The sequence below is a fragment of the Phoca vitulina genome, unplaced genomic scaffold (genome assembly GCF_004348235.1).
Source record: "Phoca vitulina isolate PV1807 unplaced genomic scaffold, GSC_HSeal_1.0 scaffold9, whole genome shotgun sequence".
NCBI lineage: Eukaryota > Metazoa > Chordata > Mammalia > Carnivora > Phocidae > Phoca > Phoca vitulina.
The window spans coordinates 34,424,833-34,444,693 of record NW_022589712.1 but is presented as its reverse complement, the minus strand read 5'-3'; the positions used below and the strand labels follow the sequence as shown (position 1 = coordinate 34,444,693).

Sequence of the window (19,861 nt, the reverse complement as noted above, 5' to 3'; positions counted from 1 at the left end):
GAAAGGTCTGTTTCACCGAGGACCCTTTAAGGGCCTGTGCCTGGACGGCTGTGGGACGAGGGCCTGGGAAAGGGGAGGGAGGGGGAGTGTCCTCTTTCTCCCCCCACCCTCCGGCGGCCGCAGAGCCAAAGCCAGGGGGCGGGCGGCGGGGGGGGGGGGGGTGCTGTCTCCTCCTCTTACCCAGCAGCTGCTGCTCATTCAGCTCACAAGCCCGGGCCGGGGGACTGGGCGGCAGCTACTCTTCGGGCTCCTGAGAAGCGGATCCGCTCCGGGCCACTGCAATGCCAGGAGCGGCCGGGGTCCTCCTGGTCCTGCTGCTCAGCGGGGGCCTCGGGGGCGGCGGGGCGCAGCGGCCAGAGCAGCGGCAGCTCCAGGCACATCAGCAAAGAGGTACAGTCGAGGAACGGGCTCTAGATTCCATCCTTTGCGGGGGGCTGCGGCCCCTCCTGGTCCCTTCTTCCAACAGCAGGGACCGATTTCTGGCTCTGCCCTCGGGTAGTTGGGGCGAGAGGAGCTAAGCCTGATGCGAGTACACTTTAGCTCCCTGAGTACATCGTGGCGGGTGTGTTGGGGGGGATTGCTTACGTCCCCCAGAAGAATATGAAGCCCGTTTCATTGTTCATTCGTTCGGAGAGACCTTGCTATCGCTTTTACATATTGCCAATTGATTTCCGAAATCTTCCAAAGAGGCAAACTTTTAACCAATTGAAAAATAAAAAGTTTTTCCAAATCAGATTCCATCCCTACAGAGAAATGTTTCCCAAGCTGTGGCTCATCTTGGAACTTTATGGAAGGCAGCTGATACATTTTTTTTTTTTTTAAGGACTTTGTTTCTAACTATTTGAACAGAATTTGTAAAGTAGTTAAGTAAGTGGGTTTTTTTCTTTCATGCCAATGGGACCTCCAGCCTCATCTTTTTCTGACTCACATCCGATCTCAGGGATCCTCTTTATTATTATTATTATTATAGTGAAATTTCTCCTCTGGCTTAAATATAGACAAGACTTCTATGTCATATTTACTTTAATTAAGGTCACAGTGACCAGATATACACTTTAGGGGACTTTGGAAAACGGTTTTATTTAATGTAACTCAAATTATTCTCTTCAGAGCTCTGTAATGTTTATATGCATATAATTTCTGATACTCTTGGGAGTCTTTGAAGGGTTATTTTATGATCATGAATGGTTTTTTAAAATTTTATTTTATTATGTTAATCACCATACATTATGTGATCATGAATTTTAAAAGAAGCAAATGTATAGCATTTTAAAACATAATTTATAATACATAATTTCAGCAAACATTTTTATGAGTTGGAAAACATGTATTAAAGTAAAAAATATTTAAGGTTTGGTTTCAAATATCAAAATATTTACCCTAAGAGTACAGAATCTGGACGTTAGCAGCTTTTGAAAGTTTTGATGAGACTGAGTCTGTCAAAGTTTTGAAATATATTTATCCCTCTTTTAGTTAACTGGAATAGAGCTATGTCTAACCATTCTGATAGTTCTTTTTTTTTTTTTAATTTTTTTTTTAAGATTTTATTTATTTATTTGACAGAGAGACAGCGAGAGAGGGAACACAAGCAGGGGGAGTGAGAGAGGGAGAAGCAGGCCTCCCGACGGGCAGGGAGCCGGACGTGGGGCTCGATCCCAGGACCCTGAGATCATGACCTGAGCTGAAGGCAGATGCTCAATGCCTGAGCCACCCAGGCGCCCCCATTCTGATAGTTCTTATAATCTAACATTTCTAGCAGTACTATTATATCTTAAAAGGAGTGAAAAAAAAATACTCTAATCTTCTTGCTACAATAATAACTCCCTGATTAAAATTCCTAGAATAAAAATGACCTTAAGTTCACTACATAACTTTTTTTCTTCTAATTTTGCTTTTCCTTCTCTGTGAGGTAAAATGGGGTCACTGTGGCATAATTAATAGAGTTTATGAGCGTGAGTTTGAGAATATCTCTGGCAGCTGATTTTTAAAAATACTGCCTCAAAATATTAGCCTTGCTTAGTTATATGATATGTTTTAACAGTACATATTACTTTAATACCGTTAAGCAGCTGGGAGTAAAGGGAAGCCAGGAGCACCAACCCTTTTGTTCACTTGGAGTGGGGCAGAAGCTCAAAGCAGGGGGATCAAGTGGGTCCCTGAGAAATTTCCTAGTGTGCTGCCCACCCCCCTCATTCTCTCTCCTCCCAACCCTCCCCTTCCCTCTTTTGCCCCCTCTACCTCTTCTCCTCCTTTTCTTCTTCTTCTCCTACTCCTCCTTCCTCCTTCCCTCCTCTCCTCTTTCTTTCTCTCTCAGTCTCTCTCTCTCTCTCTCGATAAAATTAACTCTGATTTCTATGGTCCAGGCACAAGCTGAGGTCAATGCAGAAGGGAAAGTTTATACTGCCGTTCTGTTCAGAGATCACTTGAATGCTATATACAATAAGGAATTCTGTGCAAAATAGTTATAACATAGAATCTACTATAGACTGCTATCTTCTGCATCCTAGAATCTATTAATCTATTACTATAGATCATTTGTAATATATTTCAAGATTGGCTTAGGGATAAATGGTTGAAACTTGTTAATATTAAAAGTATATGTATGTTTTATAATACCTTAAATTTATAAGTGTTTTGTATTTTAAAAATACCTTGTGTGCATTGGCTTATTTCACCTTCAACTATTATTATTCTTATTGGGCAAATTTAAAACTGGAGACTTGGAGTAGTGACTTAAATTCATGCAACTGCTAATAACTTAATTTTTAACAACTAAAAACACTTCTAGTGGTGTTTATGCTAAAGTTCCCTTTTCTATGGTACCAAGATTTCTTTCCATTTATTGCGGGGGCCATGTTTTCTTTTTAATTTTGTTCTGTTAAAGCACACTCTCAGTGAAGATCATTGGATATGAGCATGACTGATGAAGTTTTTGGCTATCAACTTTTTTCTTATTGGTTATATTAGCGTTTTTCTCCCTTATAGTATGGTGCCATTTATTAAGAATACTGACAAGAAGCAATCATTCTTAAATGTTGTAATTGAGTTAGAAATTTAACTACATTTTTGTTTGTTTTTAATTTTTTCTTTAAAATCTTGTGTAGCTTCTCTAGCTCACTGAGTTGTAGGAATAGCATTGATTCAGTAAGAATGATATTCTAAGAAAATTTTTTAACTAGATATGATTGACAGAATAGAATGATGTAGTCAAAGTGGGTCTGTGTTTCAGCAAGGCAGTAGATAAAATCTCTTCCCGATATTATGAATAATTTGTGGAAATGGAAATCTAATGGTAGGTAAATTGCAACTGATTGGAAGTAGTTGCCAAAGAATACTGCGTGGTGGTTTAAGGTCAATTCGGAAAGAAGCCTTTGGGAGTGTGATAGAGGATTCCTTATGTTCATTTGTCTCGGTGGTGGCTTGATGGAAAACATAAAATGCAAGCTTATCAGAACTTCTGGTGGTCCAAAATTGATTCAGGTGGCTAAGCAGGTTAATAACAGATACAGGAATTTTGAAGGTCTACATAGCCTGGACCATGAACAGAACCTACGCAGAGCTGGTTTTGTTATTTGTATGCAGACATTAAATAATTTCATTTGCCCTCTTCTGGAAATGTTTTGTTTCCCTTATAAATACAGGGATGAGTACAAAAATTGGAGGAGAAAGGGCAGTCTGAATTGCAGCAAGTTCAATATGAACGTATAGTGTGACATGGTGACAGAAAAGTGAACTCATTAAAAAAACTCATAGAAACAGAGAGGGCTGTTTTAGAACACATTGGGGTGCTTCACTGACAAATGTAGGTCAATTCAGAGGAAGAAGAAGAGAGTAGTTAGGACTCTGGAAAGATTTCCAGAGGAGGACATTTCAAGTGAAAATATTTGGAGAGGGGTGCCTGGGTGGCTCAGTCGTTAAGCATCTGTCTCCCGCTCAGGTCATGATCCCAGGGTCCTGGGATCGAGCCCCGCATCGGGCTCCCTCCTCAGCGGGAAGCCTGCTTCTCCCTCTCCCACTCCCCCTGCTTGTGTTCCCTCTCTCGCTGTGTCTCTCTCTGTCAGATAAATAAATAAAATCTTTAAAAAAAAACTATTTGGAGAAAGAAAGACTTAAGAAATGAGGCATATGACAAAGGGGAAGGTTTGAATTAAATAAGATGAGAGGAAGCCTGCTCCTTCTCCCTGTCCCTCCCCATCCTGAGCTGTTAGAAATTACTAGGTTGTATTGGAGCACCTAGTTTCTGGAAATGTCCATGTGTGATCAGATGTGCAAACTGTCAGGGATGAGTTAGGATGAAGTGCCTTTCCAGAGACATAGTTAAAACTCATCAAGTCTCCAGTGCTTTGCTAAGCCCAAGATTCTAGTATTACAGTCTATTGTTTTTGGAGTGCATACTTGCATTTGAACTTCTGAATTCTTAAAGATGTCAAGAAAATATGAAATGTATATAAATGTGTTTTTAGATGCTTTCTGGGATTTAAAATAAAAACATGTTTGAGATGATCCTCACTCATTTTTGGCAAGAAGACTTAAAATTTTCATATGGAATTCTTACATCACATTAATTGCCTGGTTCTAAAACATGCTGTGCTATAAAATATGAAAATGCTTCGTAAATTACCTGAGATTTATTGTAACCATAAACCTGGAATTAATTTCTTTTTAATCGCTTTTGCTACATATGTAACTTTTGTACATATGTTGGCTTGGTCACTACAGACTGGCCTAATAGTTTAGTAAAAATGATTCATAACAGATAAAATGTAGGGTTCAGAATAAGAACATATTCAACATTAACAATTATAGGTGTCAAATTTTTTTAAAAGGCATGAACTTTATATTATGTATTTTATCTTACATATCAGTGTATACAAATTGCTGATTGATCTTATTCCTAAAAGTTTTCTATCCTAGGATTTCATGCAAAGTAATGAACCGAATCTCCATCAAGAACTGCCAGGGAGGGCGCCTCGGTGGCTCAGTTGGTTAAGCGTCTGCCTTTGGCTCAGGTCATGATCCCAGGGTCCTGGGATCGAGCCTCGTACTGGGCTCGAGGGAGCCTGCTTCTCTCTCTGCCTCTGCCTCTCTCTCTGTCTCTGATGAATAAATAAAATCTTAAAAAAAAAAAAAACTGCCAGGGATTATGAAAAAAACTGTACATGCTCTGCCAATTTGTCCTTAATTCACTCTGAAATATGGGATAACTGTCCCCTACACTGTAATAACCATAGTTTTATCAATAATAACCAGAGTTTATAGCTCTATATAAACTATATATAATATATATAATAATAACCAAAGAGTTAATACCAGCTATGACTCTGTAAGAAAAGCATGAGTCTATATTTTTATGGGAGAGATTTAGTTAAATTGGAAGAAGAATTTCTGAAGTAGTAAGACTTAAGAGTTTTTACATCATCCAACTATATTGCGATAGCAATGACAAAGTTTACTTTTTGTAGATTTCACATATCAGTATTTTCTCAGTCCCCATTTATTTAAAACATCATTGTCACTATTTTTCTGTTCATACATTTAATAAATATTGATTATTCATTGACAAAGACTATTGTGCTAGACTTTTCAACTTGGACCTTGGAGACCAGATTATTGTTCCTCCTTTTAATCCAAACAAATTTAGCATTAAATGATTTAAAAAAATTTGCTGAAACTTTATTTGAGCTTTCACATCTTTCATAATCTGCTTTAGAATTATAGGGCCTGAATTCTGGGCTGCAAGCAAAGAAGAATTGGCAGAATAGGAACAGCTAACCTCATCCTATGCAGAGCAAGATTAGTGGGATGACTGGTTGTCTGAATTAGAGAGTCCAAATGCATGCTTGATTCCAGTCAGCATAACTATTCAGTAAGATTCTACTGTTTGGGTGGAGCATGGCTGGAAGTTTCCAAGCAGGATAATAATAATAACAACAATAAACAGTGACTGCAGGTCATTTGTGCAGAGTTGCAATACATTCTTTTTTAGCAGCTGGAGACTAGGAAAAAGATCAGGAAGAAAGTGTTGTCACCGGGCAGACAAATTGTTTAGGCTTCCAATCCAGAACATTGGGGTTTAAGATTTGTGTAGAGTCACGACTTTAAACTAGGTAGCTAGGCAGGAACTTAGGCAGAAGTCCAGTTGCAGTGATTGAGAAAACAAAGTAGAGGTAGGGAAAGACAAAATTAGATTGGCACATGGTTCTTAAGACCCATGCTGGGCTGCGTATACCAGTCAGACAGAAAGAGGACGAATTCTGGACTGTACCAATTGCTCAGATGGAGTTCAAAGGCCAGAATCTGTGCAGGAAATTTGTGGGCATGGGACTATATATATTGGAATATGGTTAATGAATGAAGTAAGTAAGTAAAACACACACAAAAAAATCCCTGCTCTTCTGGAGTTTATATTCTAGTTGGGATAGAGATGGGGGGCAGAAATATGATGAATATATAGTGAATAAGTAATATATGAATACCTGTATTTTTAGAATGTAGTGAGTGATGCACAAACAAATATACCAGGGTAAGAGGAGTCAGGAGGTCTAGGAATAGAGAGAGGTTGGTTGCTATTTTAAATAGAATGATAAAGGTTGACCTCATTAAGAAGATCACATCTGAGCAAACCTTGAAGGTGGGGTGAGAGTGATTCATACAGGTATAAGATGAAAGAGCTAATACCCTTAGTACAGGGAGCATGTTTATAAAGGTCTACAGCTGGAGCACAGTGAGAACAGTCAGGGAAGCATTGGGGAGCTGGATCATTGTAAAAAAATTGCCTTTTAGTCTGAGTAAGATGGATGGAATTGGAGAATTTTGAGCAGAGTTAAATGAATGAATAAAATAATAGTTATTATTTCTTTTCCCAAACAGGCTTTAATCCACTGGACTAGACCAATAATCCAAATGTAGTATTAATTGAGATCCATTTCCTCCCCCATACATCCCATTCTTAGAGGATAGTTAAGTGACTCCATTCCAGAGTATTACATCTTGGCAGTCTTATCACTGGGAAACTCAGATGCATTTTTGTAAAATTTTTTTTTTTTTTTTTCCTTTTGGCATCTCCGTCCTATTACAATTAAAAGAATTTTAGTATCAGGTGCCTGGGTGGCTTAGTTGGTTAAGTGTCTGACTCTTGGTTTTGGCTGAGGTTGTGATCTTGGGGTTGTGAGATTGAGCGCCCCCCCATCAAGCCCTGCAGAGTCTGCTTGAGGTTCTGTCTATCCCTTGCTCCCTCCCCCCACCTCATGCACATGTACTCATTCACGCTCACGCTCTCTCTCTCTCTCAAGTAAATAAATGTTAAAAAAAGAATTTCAGGGTACCTGGGTGGCTCAGTTGGTTAAGCGACTGCCTTCGGCTCAGGTCATGATCCTGGAGTCCCTGGATCGAGTCCCGCATCGGGCTCCCTGCTCCACAGGAAGCCTGCTTCTCCCTCTGACCCTCCCCCCTCTCATGTGCTCTCTCTCTCATTCTCTCTCTGTCAAATAAATAAATAAAAAATCTTTAAAAAAAAAAAAAAAAAAAAAAAGAATTTCAGTACATTAAAACAACTGAAGTGTAGGGAACGTCTACATATCCTTTTATTTGCCCAGTGTTCTTAGAAATATGCCATAGATTTCCTTTTTTTTTTTAAAGATTTTATTTATTAGAGAAAGCACGAGCAGGGGGGTGGGGCAGAGGGAGAGGAAGAAGCAGGTTTCCCACTGATCAGGGAGCCCAGTGTGGGGCTTGTTTCCAGGACTCTGGGATCATGACCTGAGCCAAAGACAGATGCTTAACTGATTGAGCCTCCCAGGCGCCCCTAAGTCATAGATTTCTTAGAGTAATTTTAATTAACGTGGATGTTAAAAACAAAAATAAGTTATTCACAGTCCCACATAAATATGCGTACCTTGAAGTTCTCTTTTATTATTCCTTTCAGTATCACAGCTAAAGTTTAGATACTATTGTTAAAAATGACACAATGATGTATTGATCTGATGACTTCTTTTATAAAATGAACTTTGAAATGTTACCTATTTTTACAATCAGAAACTTATTCTATATTCTGTTTCAATTTTTATAACTTCTTTAAGGATCGCTGTAAGTCTTGCAGTAAATTTTGGAGTAAAGTAATACAGTTTTGGCCTGACTACATTCTATCATTTAGAACAAGAGTTCTGGAAAAAATTGCATAGGTTCTCTCTTTCTTTTCTTCCCCCCTTTCTCCCTTCCCCCCTTCCTCCTTCCTCCCTTCCTCCCTTCCTCCCTTCTTCCGTCCTTTAGGATCCTGCTGTGAAAAAAATGTGGTTTTCAAAGAGATAATTCTAACAAATACAACTTTTAAGAAGATATGTAGGCAAAACTTCACTTAAATCTTCCAAAAGTCAGATAATTACAATCTAAATATAGTTTTGAGGCATAATCTGAATTTACATGGTGAGTTAAAGCTAGATATTTGCTTGTCAAAGATGTATAATATTGGTGATAAAACAGTTTTTTTCTAGTCATCCTGAATGTGGATTTTAACATGGAAATCTGATGCTATTTGGTTTTTATCTGGACACATGACTTTTAGAAAAAGATCATAGAGATAGTCTGCTAGGGGTTATTATTCATACCCCTGGCTTTCTGTGACAGTCTTAATTTAGTTCAAATAGCGAGTTAATCTATGCAAATAAAGAATGACGAAGACCTGTGGAATTATTTCGTGCCTGCACTTAGGAAAGGCACTTTGTGCAATGTTAACAAAGCCTTTCCATGTAAGGTCCTCTTAGTTGACCACCAAGCTGTGCTTCTCTGCCAGGCTCTTTGTATAACTGCATCTTGAGGACCAGATGCTTTAGATTGGCTTAATAGTATCTAGCGCATTGTGGGCATTAACACGTGTATGTACATAGTAGAGCTGTTTAGTAGGTTAATATAATTATCTTCATTTTACAGAAGGAAAATAGATGCCTTGCAACTTGTCAAGGACAAACACAAATTCCAGTGCACGCTTTAGAATTAGAAATTAGGATGAGGTGCCTGGCTGGCTTAGCTGGAAAAATGTACAACGCTTGATCTCAGGTTGTGGGTTTGAGCCCCAGGTCAGGTATAGAGATTACTTAAATAAATTTAAAAAACAAGAAATTAGGATATGTTCCTGCTCCTGATTTTTTGCATCCTACATTGTCATCTCTTTTAGACTTTTAGCTCCTTCCTTATCTTTTGTAAAAGACCTTGAAATAATCATATCTCCATTTCTGAGTTATGTTAGTAGTCTAATTAGAAAACAGAGAGTCACTAGGTATTGTGAGAGAACAAGAAATGTGTTGCCTTTAATGGTCTTTTTCATTTAAACACACACACACACACACACACACACACACACACAAAACTATGCAGAAACACACCCACAGCACTTAAGATTTCACACGAATATAAAAATATTTGTCAAATTTTAGTCTTTAAATTCTTAGAATTTAGATTACTGGACACTGGACTATAAGAAAGTATTAATTGATTATGGCTTTCCTGAAGTCACCTTATATAAATAATGTCAGTGGGCTAGAAACATAATGGTATTTATTATATAATGAATGCTTTAAAAAAGGGCAATATATATATATTTCAGTGAATGAGAAGAACAAGAACCAAACATGTGTACCTGACTCAGAGGAGAGTTAATCTCAAAATTCCTTTTGAAAAAAAGTAGAGCACTGGCATTTCTGTATAAAGATCTAAAGAGTTCAATCTGAAATTGAACTTCTCTGTTAGAAAATTGTGCAAACTTCCTACAATGTAGGTGGATGTATGGCACCAATAAGTGTGTATGTATGTACTATTTATAGTTTATTTTTTTTAAGATTTTATTTATTTATTTGACAGAGACACAGCGAGAGAAGGAACACAAGCAAGGGAAGTGGGAGAGGGAGAAGTAGGCTTCCCGTTGAGCAGGGAGCCCAGATGTGGGACTGGATCCCAGGACCCTGGGGACCCGAGCCGAAGGCAGACACTTAACGACTGGGCCACCCAGGCACCCCCCATTTATTAGTACCTAATTAATGTGTTTAGTATGTTTATATTAGTATATTTAACATACCAAGATATTTAGCTATTTGATTTGTTTTCTTAAATCAGATTTTCAGTTTTATAAAAAATCTAGAATAAGGGAATCTAAGAATTAAATTTGCAGAAAAGTCTAGTTGCCTTTTTTTTTTTTTAAAGATTTTATTTTTATTTATTTGACAGAGAGAGACACAGTGAGAGAGGGAACACAAGCAGGGGGGGTGGGAGAAGGAGAAGCAGGCCTCCCACCGAGCAGGGAGCCCGATGTGGGGCTCGATCCCAGGACCCTGGGATCATGAACTGAGCCGAAGGCAGATGCTTAACGACTGAGCCACCCAGGCGCCCCTCTAGTTGCCTTTGATAAATGATTATGAACCACAGAATGAATTATAAATGGGATCATTCAATTTTTTAGTCCAGTAACTATACCATTAAAACTCTAAGGTATAATAACTTTTAAGTTGCTTGCAACATATAAAGCTCTATTCTAAAGGGGAAATAAGGTTAGTAGAGTTTGCCACATTGAACATATTTTTTTCTAAAGCCTGTATAGCTACCACAATTTTCTGGCTTATTGCTTTCTCTGCCTTTTTCAATTACCGAATAAGGCTGAAAATACGAAACAGAACATGAGGTAGAACAATTGTCATTTCAGGGAGCTACTTTATCGCATTGGTTTGTTGTGAGGAGTATATAAAACAATGAATATAAAACATGGAGCATCTATTAGGACCTCAAAAAATGTGAGTTTCCAAAACACTTCAAGAAAACTGAATTAAGTTTAAAAACTGTCTTGGTGTCAAGAAATTCTGGCTTAAAGCAGCACTTTTTCTCCAACGCTATGGTATACCAAACTCCGCTGAGGCCGTGTATGAAGGAATTTGCTTATATACTGGAAAACACAAATGTATGGATTCAGTTTTAATTGGAATTTCTGTTGTAGTGTTTTGCTAATCTGAACTTTATAGTTTAGCATGCAAAAAATAGCTATCAAGATAGACCCCTTTATCCCTTCAATTTTCATATGTGTTCCTCTGCTTTGGAGAGAACTTTGAATATTAGTGTCTTTGGGAGATGACAAGAATGGGATTCATAGTCGTGTTATCCCTCTTTTATTAACTCAATGGAGTTTAAATTTCCAATTAAAGTAGAATTAAATTAGATAATACATGTGCAAATTCTTGGCAGCTAATCAGTAAATATTAGCTCTTCTTTTTCTTTATTGATTGATCAGAAAGCTCAAAAATGATATTTGCAGTACATATGACAGCACTTTTGCTTAAGAAGAGTGAAACATTCTAGAAGCTTCTTTGAGTAGACCCTAAAAGACTATAGTTGGCAAGCTATGTCATTGAAGAGAGATGGAAGAATTCTAACAAGGTCCCACAAGTCAGTAACAGAGATAGGAAGAAACACAAGGTCCTATAATTAGCTAATAGTTATGTTGGTAACTCAATGTGAGAGGTGATTTAGACATGTAACAGGATGGAAATTTTAGCAATACTTTGTGGCTATTTATATTTCAAATATGATATAATTAACATTTTTTCCTAGGAATCTCTCATTTTGGACATACATTTATTAGGGATTGATAAACTATTTTGTAAAGAAGGGTTTTAATGTGTGATAGGTAAGAAAAATGTGTGGTACCTAGTAAATATCCTATAAAGATTAGTTATTATTTTCAGCCTATGAACCACATGTCTTCATTGACATCTGCCTGAGTAGAGAGGATAATTCAGCATGTTTGACACACAATGAAAGTTAATTTCAGGATGGTCTTCAATGGAAAGTCTAATTGGACTGTAGAAAAGCTCTCAAAATAGACCTTCTTTATTTGGACTCTTTCTATTCAGTAAGGTAAAAAAAAAAAAAAAGTCTTGGAACACATTATTTAATACCAACCTAGATTGGGAAAATTTTTAGTGTGTCTTCCTGCATATTAAATCTAATGGTAAAATTCTAAAAAACGAAAGCCAAAACCAAAAACTACCTCGGGAAATCCCATAACCTCAATAGATCTCTAGGGAGACCTGCTTTTTTAGACCTGGGAATATCAGATTTTGAAAAAGCTTCAGACAAAAACATTTCCCATAGGCCCCTTGCTCTTCAAAAAGTTTCAATCATGCTTAACATGTAATACAACCATTCAGTTTTTCAATCTGGCACATTAGAAAAATCACTGGATTTGCAATTAGAACTCTAGGATACAAGCTTTGCCTCTAGCTCTTCTGAAAGATGTCACCTTGAAGAATAGATAAGTCATCTAACTATTCTGAAGTTCAATTCTCCATCCAAAAATAAAGAAAGAAAATATAATGTTCAAATCTATCTCATGGAGGGGTTATAAAAGTTAATTAAAATGTACAATACAAATATTATTAATAATACTGTTCATTATTATAATAAATGACAGTTTTGCCCAAAGACTTTGATGGTTCATGAAGTTCTGCTTCACCCCCTTTCTTTGATTTTTTTTTTTTTCTTCCAATGGCTCTTAATGTATTTAGTTTTTCTGGATTGAGAATCATGACACATCTTCTTTCTTTCCTTCCTTTTTTTGCTATATACCTCCAGGTAACAGAAAAAGTTAATTCATATGGAAAGGAAATATTTTAAAATGCATGTCATATCATTATTGATTTTGCACATAGCCACAGATACATTTTATATGTAGACAATGATACATTTAAAAATTCTTCAGAGTGCCTGGGTGGCTCAGTCAGTTAAGCATCTGCCTTCAGCTCAGATCATGATCCCTGGGTCCTGGGCTGGAGCCTTCATTGGGCTCCCTGCTCAGCTGGGAGTCTGCTTCTCCCTCTGCCCCTCCCCTTGCTTGTGCTTTCTCTCTTTCTCTCTCATATGCTCTCTCTCAAATAAATAAAATCTTAAAAAAAATAAAAATTCTTAAATACTTTTTCATTCTTGTATATTTTTTGTCAGCTTTCAAGAACTGATTTTATCCATAGGGTTCCTAACTTAGTGCTACCTAAGATGTGCTAAGAAAGCAATGCTGTCCTATAGTGCATTACCCATTTAGGGTTTGGAATCTTTAGATATAATTTTGGACAAAACATTGCCCTCTGAGGCCATTTTCCATATCCTAGGAGATCCATAATTTTTTTTTAATTAACCCGTGACTGTGTTTGGGTTATTCCAAATATAATTCCATGAATTAAGTTAAATTTGGTTGAAGTATGTAATGAATCTAGCCTGTTATGATTTTCAATTATGTACTAAGTTGAAAGACCACTCATATTCAGACAAACTTCATGAACTATTGCTATTGCAGAAAGCTAGAAGGGCATTTAACCAGTTAGTTTCTCTTTTAAGATTTTAAGCTATTTAATAATTAGAAATTAATAACAGTGACACACTGATAGGACTGTCTTTTATTTTTAGTTACTGCTTTATCTCTAGTCTTAGTCTGGCATATGGTAGGCCTTTAATTAAATAATTGTAAAATGAATGAAGAAGCCACTCTTTGGTTACACCCAAAGAGTGCATTTTAAAAAATTTTACATGTACTATTTTTCTTAATGCTTTTATATCTTAATATTTTTATAAGTTATAAATTTCCACAAATACTGAAACAGAGATACAGGGTATTGTTATCAATGACACTTAATATAATATTTTAGAAGTATTTTAGAATATTTTATCTTGCTTTTAAGATGTATTTTTTCCCTAAGGATATTCCAGTAAGAGCTGAGCAATTTTTAAGCTTTGGATGAGGAATGAATATTTCTTGGCTTAGAACTTTCTGATGTGAGGACTTTTTGGACAAGACTCATAATGCATAAGATTAAAATGCCCACCAAGATGTAAGTTCTACTTCAACAAATGGCATTTGGAAAAACTGATCAGTTACATACAAAAGAATGAAACTGGATGACTTTCTTAATACTATATACAGAAATAAACTCAAAGTGGATTAAAGACCTAAATGTGAGACCTGGAACCATAAAAATCCTAGAAGAGAATACAGGCAGTAATTTCTTCAACATTGGCTGTAGCAACATTTTTCTAGATATGAGTCCTGAGGCAGGGAAAATAAAAGCAAAAATAAACTATTGGGACTACATCAAAATAAAAAGCTTCTGCACAGTGAAGGAAACAAGAAAACTAAAAGGCAACCTACTGAATGAGAGAAGATATTTGCAAATTACTTATCCAATAAAGGGTTAGTATCCAAAATATATAAATAACTTATACAACTCAATGCCCAAAAACCAAATAATCCAATTTAAGAATGGGCAGATGACATGAACAGACATTTCTCCAAAGAAGGCATACAGATGGTCAGCAGATACATGAGAAGGTGCTCAGTATCACTTATCATCAGGGCAATGCAAATCAAAACTACAACAAGGTATTTCCTCACAGCTATCAGAATGGCTAAAATCAAAACACAAGAAACAAAAAGTGTTGGAGAGGATGAGGAGAAAAAGGAACCCTCTTGCACTGTTGGTGGGAATGCAAACTGGTACAGCCACTATGCAAAACAGTATGGAGTTTCCTCAGAAAGTTAAAAATAGAACTACTCTATGATCCTGTAATTGCACTACTGCGTATTTACCCCCAAAATACAAAACCACTAATTTAAAGGGTACATGTACCCTATGTACATGTATGAGAAAAAGAAAAAGAGACAAACCAAGAAGCACTCTTAGGTATAGAGAACAAACTGGTGGTGACCAGAAAGAAAGTGGGTGGGGGGTTGGTGAAATAGGTGATGGAGATTAAGGAGTACACTTGTGATGATGAGCACTGAGTGATATATGGAATTGTTAAAACACTATATAGCACACCTGAAACTAATATAACACTGTATGTTAACTCTACTGGAATTAAAACAAAACCTTAATAAAATAAATCGTTTCCTAAAAATGATGTAAGTTTTAGGGGTAGAATACAGATAACTCACACAGGGAGATTTGATTAGCATCTGTTCCCATTTCTTTGTTTCCTCTTAGACAATACTGAAGTCCTTTATATTTTAGGGGGAAAAAAAAAAAAAGCTTTTAAAAAGCTATTCACCAGGCCTCTACAATATGTCAAATAATGTATGTACTGTGTCCTTAGATGTGGTTTCTTTCTTGGAGTTATTAACAGTCAAAATGGTAGCATACTTAGAATTAATAAAAGAGAATTGTAGTCCAAGATACTTGGTAACCTGTATTCTTATTTTAGGAATGGAACTCTAAGGCAAGGTAGAGCTGATTTTGTTTGTTAGTACTTTATCCTTATTGTATAGGACAGAGCCTGGCAAGTAGAGTGGTCACAGTAAGAGTCGAATGATGGAATAACAGAAGAGCTAACATTCAGGAGGGAACACATACTGATAGATATTGGGGGGGAAAATGGAGATAGTTAAGATATGATGCTATCAGAAGTAGGCAGTTAAAATTTCTACTCAAGTACAGAAAAGGAAACCAAAGAGAGAATTTACTAAGACATGGAGGAAGGGTGTAAGATCATGGAATGCTAAAACATAACATTCCAGTTAAATGTTTAAGTGATGCTTCTAGAAGTTTACCTGCTATCATTTTAAATATATCATAAAAACTAGTATTCAGGGCTCCCCACCTGTTTCTTTGGCAACTCCATATTTTCCAAGCTCATTACTTGGAAAGAATTCTCTCTTTACTTTTTCTAGATGAGTCCATCTTTTGTGAAAAAGATTTCTCTCCCACTGTGCCTTTACTAAGCCATTTGAGCCATCAAGAAACCTTCCTTTTTCCTTAGCACATCCTACTTTTGAATGCCCTACCTATTCTTTTTCTACTTTTAAAATGGAGTTAACAGTTCATTTCTTCCAGGTCCTCACTGATGAATTCACTTATGTCTGATCATTTCTGTTATTGTAGCCTCTCAGATCATTACATATAGTGTAAAAAGTTGTCATCGTATCAATTATTTGATTTCTTATTTTTCTTATGTGTTTATGTGCTGAGAGTATGGGACAGGTGGAATTTGTGTTGAAATCATGTTTTTTTCTTTTTTTAATACCAATTGCAGGACCTTGGGATTGAATTCTATGTGAACTCACTAGGCCACTGCAACATTTTCAATTGGGAATTTACTTAAAGATCATAGGAATGTGGCATGCTCTTTAATTTTTATTCTCTTGGTATGTGTTCCTCATGGATAGAGAGACAGTAAAGTGATTGAAAAGGTAATATGAATCAATTAGTGAAGAAGCTCTGCAGTCAACTATAGAAATTATCATGTTAGCAAATTTCTCTCAAGTTAAATATGCCACCTAACCTGGGAATTAATATTAAACACTTTTTGTGTTCAGAGATCAGCTAATATAACTTTTAGATAGAGCAGATCCTATAAAGTAAATGTTTAAATTTAAGTAACTACATAACATATTTATCATGATTTCCATGGAGAGAGAAAACCAAATCCTATCTGATGGTCTTAATTACAGCTTCCTTCCCACCATGCCGCTATCATAGGCTTTATATTTGTATAGCATCTGGCGTCTAGGATGTTTTATCATCATTTCTATGCCTCTACACAAAGCTTTTGAGCATTGTGTTGTATAAATGAGTATACTCCCACGGTTGGAAGAAAGGGGAGTCAATGCTTAAGATGGATGACTTAGCCTGATAAATATAAGAAAAGATAGACATAGAATCCCACATTTTCTAAATCCCAGGCATGCGTTTCACTTTTATATAAATTCTTGTTCCAATATGGAACATAGCAATTTTTTTTAAAGGGAGAAAGCTAATATGAAAATTGTAGCATTATGATAATATTTATGGATAGTAGGGGTATGATTTTTGAAAATGGAATCTACGAATAATGTATGACATGTTATTTTTTTTTATTATTTAGTCCAGAAATGGTGTTTTCTCATGTTCTGCAGAGGAAAACATGAATTTATTTTATCTATGTATTTAAGATATTATTTACTGCTTCCTCTACTTAATTGACATGTTTAATTCATTTTTACATTCCATTCATAAATATGACCAAACACAAATTAGAATATGCATATTGTATTGTTTTATATTAACACACACATTTTCTGTCTTTCATGGTGGCTTTGTGTATGGTTTCATATATTAGGGAATTATAAATTGAATTTATTATAATTTGCTTAGTAAAATATTAATGTTAAAATCTAATGTTATTTTGAATATTGCTTTGAGGGATATGGGAGACTTACAGTGAAATCATTATTTCACCAAGATTTCTTTCTAACAAGTCATTCACCATTACTGGAATTGTATTGTTTGCATTATATTCCATTGACGTAATTTTAAACTTCCACTCTACTTCACTATAAATGGAATTTCATTATATTTGACTCCACAATAAGTGGGTTACAGTATCGTTGACATTTAGTAGAATTACAGATCTTAGTGTCTTTTTATACTCTGCATTAAAATGTATTCTGTATGCTTTCAATTCTGTTTCAAAGAGACTACTATTGATTTACATAGTTGTATGGAAGATTTCTGTGAAACTCCATCACTTGATTTCATGGTGGGTTTTTTTTTTCCTTCTGAAATCATTTGAAAATATTTTTTAATGTGTTTGCAACTATTGGATAAAAATGAGATAAAACTTAGGGATTATAAATATGCTTGTGCGAGTTTTTTCTATTCTCTCTAGCAGTAAGTCTTTATGAAGCCTTTGCGGATCTTAAGCTGTAGCTTTCTCTTGCAACTTTCTTTTATTCTATACTTTATTATGAAAGCCCTTGTAGAAAATTAAGTGTTTTACATAGTGCTTAGAATGCCTTTCTCTTTTAAAGAGTGAAATGAAAATATTTCTTTTGTCTCAAGCTCAGGGGAAAAAGCCTAGTGGGAATTAGTTCTTTTATCTGGAAACTTGTTTGGGGGATTTGATGGCAGGGCTACTGCTGTGGAGGCTGGGGAAGAGGGGAGTCTGGGTTGAAGGAGGTGACAAAGACAAGGGACTTCAGTTCTAAGAAGGTGCACACTGGGATCTCCTCAACTCTCCCCAGATCTCAGAAGTAGGCATCCAGCTGCAGGTAATCCCTTTTTTGGCTCAGAGGGGCCCTCAGAGGACCAGACCCAAAGGGGAAAAATTGCCCTAGAATAGTAAAAAACTTTAGTTCTGGAAGCATTTCAAGGGTCTGAGACCCAGGAATAAGCAATGCCTGGGCCACATCTACTCTGTCCACTTTCGTAGGAGGAACATTTTAAATTCATCCAGGTCAAGATCACCCAGTAGGTCTGTGCTTGAACCTTACCACTCCTTCCCCTCTTTCTCTTCTTCCTGCTCTTTTCTGTTCGGGGGGGAAAAGGGTCACAGAGTTAGTAACTACCTCAAGATACAGCTTTGTAATTCATCATTATGCCACCCACAGTTTTAGTTTTTCAGCTTGGTTTGGGGGCATCCTGTTTGTAACTTATAATAACAGATTTGGAATAGAAACGCCCTTGACAACAGTCTTAATGAGCATTTTTAATTCCACAATAAAGTAATTCAGCGAATTGTTTTCCTTTGTATTTATCTCCCAAGATAAGAGTATCTGGAGGCCAAATTTCCTGCTGAGTTCTTCAGCAGTATTGCGGGGTCAAAAACTAGGCATTTTAACATGAAACATGTTGTTCTGCATCTGGAAGCCAGAATATAATAAGCATTGTTAATTTGGTTAAAGAAAAAAACAGCTGTTTAAGATTAGCTTTCTCATATATGTGTGGGAGTTAACAGAATAATGTCTCTTTCTCAAGATGTATATGTTTTTCTTTTGCTTATATGCAAATTTTAATTGATGAAGGAATTCAGGAACCAAATGAAATAATAAACCATTTTATAATTTTCATTGGAAATTAATTGACCAGTACTCATCTGAATGGCAATATAAACTTCCGGTAACCACGCTATACGCCTTATATTCTGGGTCATAGTTTCCTATAGTGTAAACTACTAAGCCAGATAAAGCAACTCTATTTCCAAGATCTACCTTCATGGTAACTATTGGTTAAAGCCCTGGCCTCATTGATGCCTTTTGGTGAAAGCACTGTTGTGTTCCAAAATATGTATTTTGATAATTATCTAGGTTATGCACATTTCTGTAGATGCATGTAATGAGATTTCTTTGGGAAATATGGTTTGTATTTGCATTTAAACCTCTTATTTCCATTTAGCTTTCATAAGCTTTAACCATTTTTCTGTTTCATCGAAGTAGTACTAATTTTGTGTCAGGCATTTTATTCGCTTTGTTTCCACAATTCCTGAAATCCCTGAAGACTGGTATTATTGCAGGTATCAGTCTATAACTGAGGAAATCAGGCCTGTTTGGATCGTAAGATATTTACATAACGACATAAGTCACCATGTCTTTTTTTTTAAACAACTTTTTCGAGGTATAATTTACATACAATAGAATTCCCATGGAAGTATTGGGATTGATAACTTTGTCAAATATTTTTGCCCATGTGAGTACCACTGATCAAGAAATAGAACATCTCCACTTTCTCAGAAAGGCCCCACTTGCTCTTTGCAATCTGATTAGTTTCATCTGTTCTAGAAATTCCTCTATATGAATCATCAACTATGTACTTTTTTGTGTCTGCTTTTTTCTCTCTCAGCCTAATATCTGTAAAAATCATCCATGTTTTTGTTCAAATTTTTGTTCTTTTTAATTGCCAAGAGTTTCCAGTGTATGAATGGATCTCAATTTTTAATTAATTAATTAATTTTTTTTAGGATTTTTTTATTTATTTATCTGACAGAGAGAGACACAGTGAGAGAGGGAACACAAGCAGGGGGAGTGGGAGAGGGAGAAGCAGGCTTCCCGCTGAGCAGGAAGCCCAATGCGGGGCTCGATCCCAGG

At 36.3% G+C, this 19,861-nt stretch overlaps 1 protein-coding gene across 1 annotated transcript in view; it reads left to right on the top strand.

Moving 5' to 3' along the window:
• Positions 1-215: 215 nt before the first annotated feature.
• Positions 216-19,861, top strand: part of LAMA2 (laminin subunit alpha 2) — a 613,526-nt gene continuing 593,880 nt past the window's right edge. The window contains exon 1 of the mRNA XM_032407892.1: positions 216-390. Coding sequence (XP_032263783.1) covers positions 282-390 — 109 coding nt within the window. The 5' untranslated portion in view covers positions 216-281. The remainder of the gene's footprint in view (positions 391-19,861) is intronic.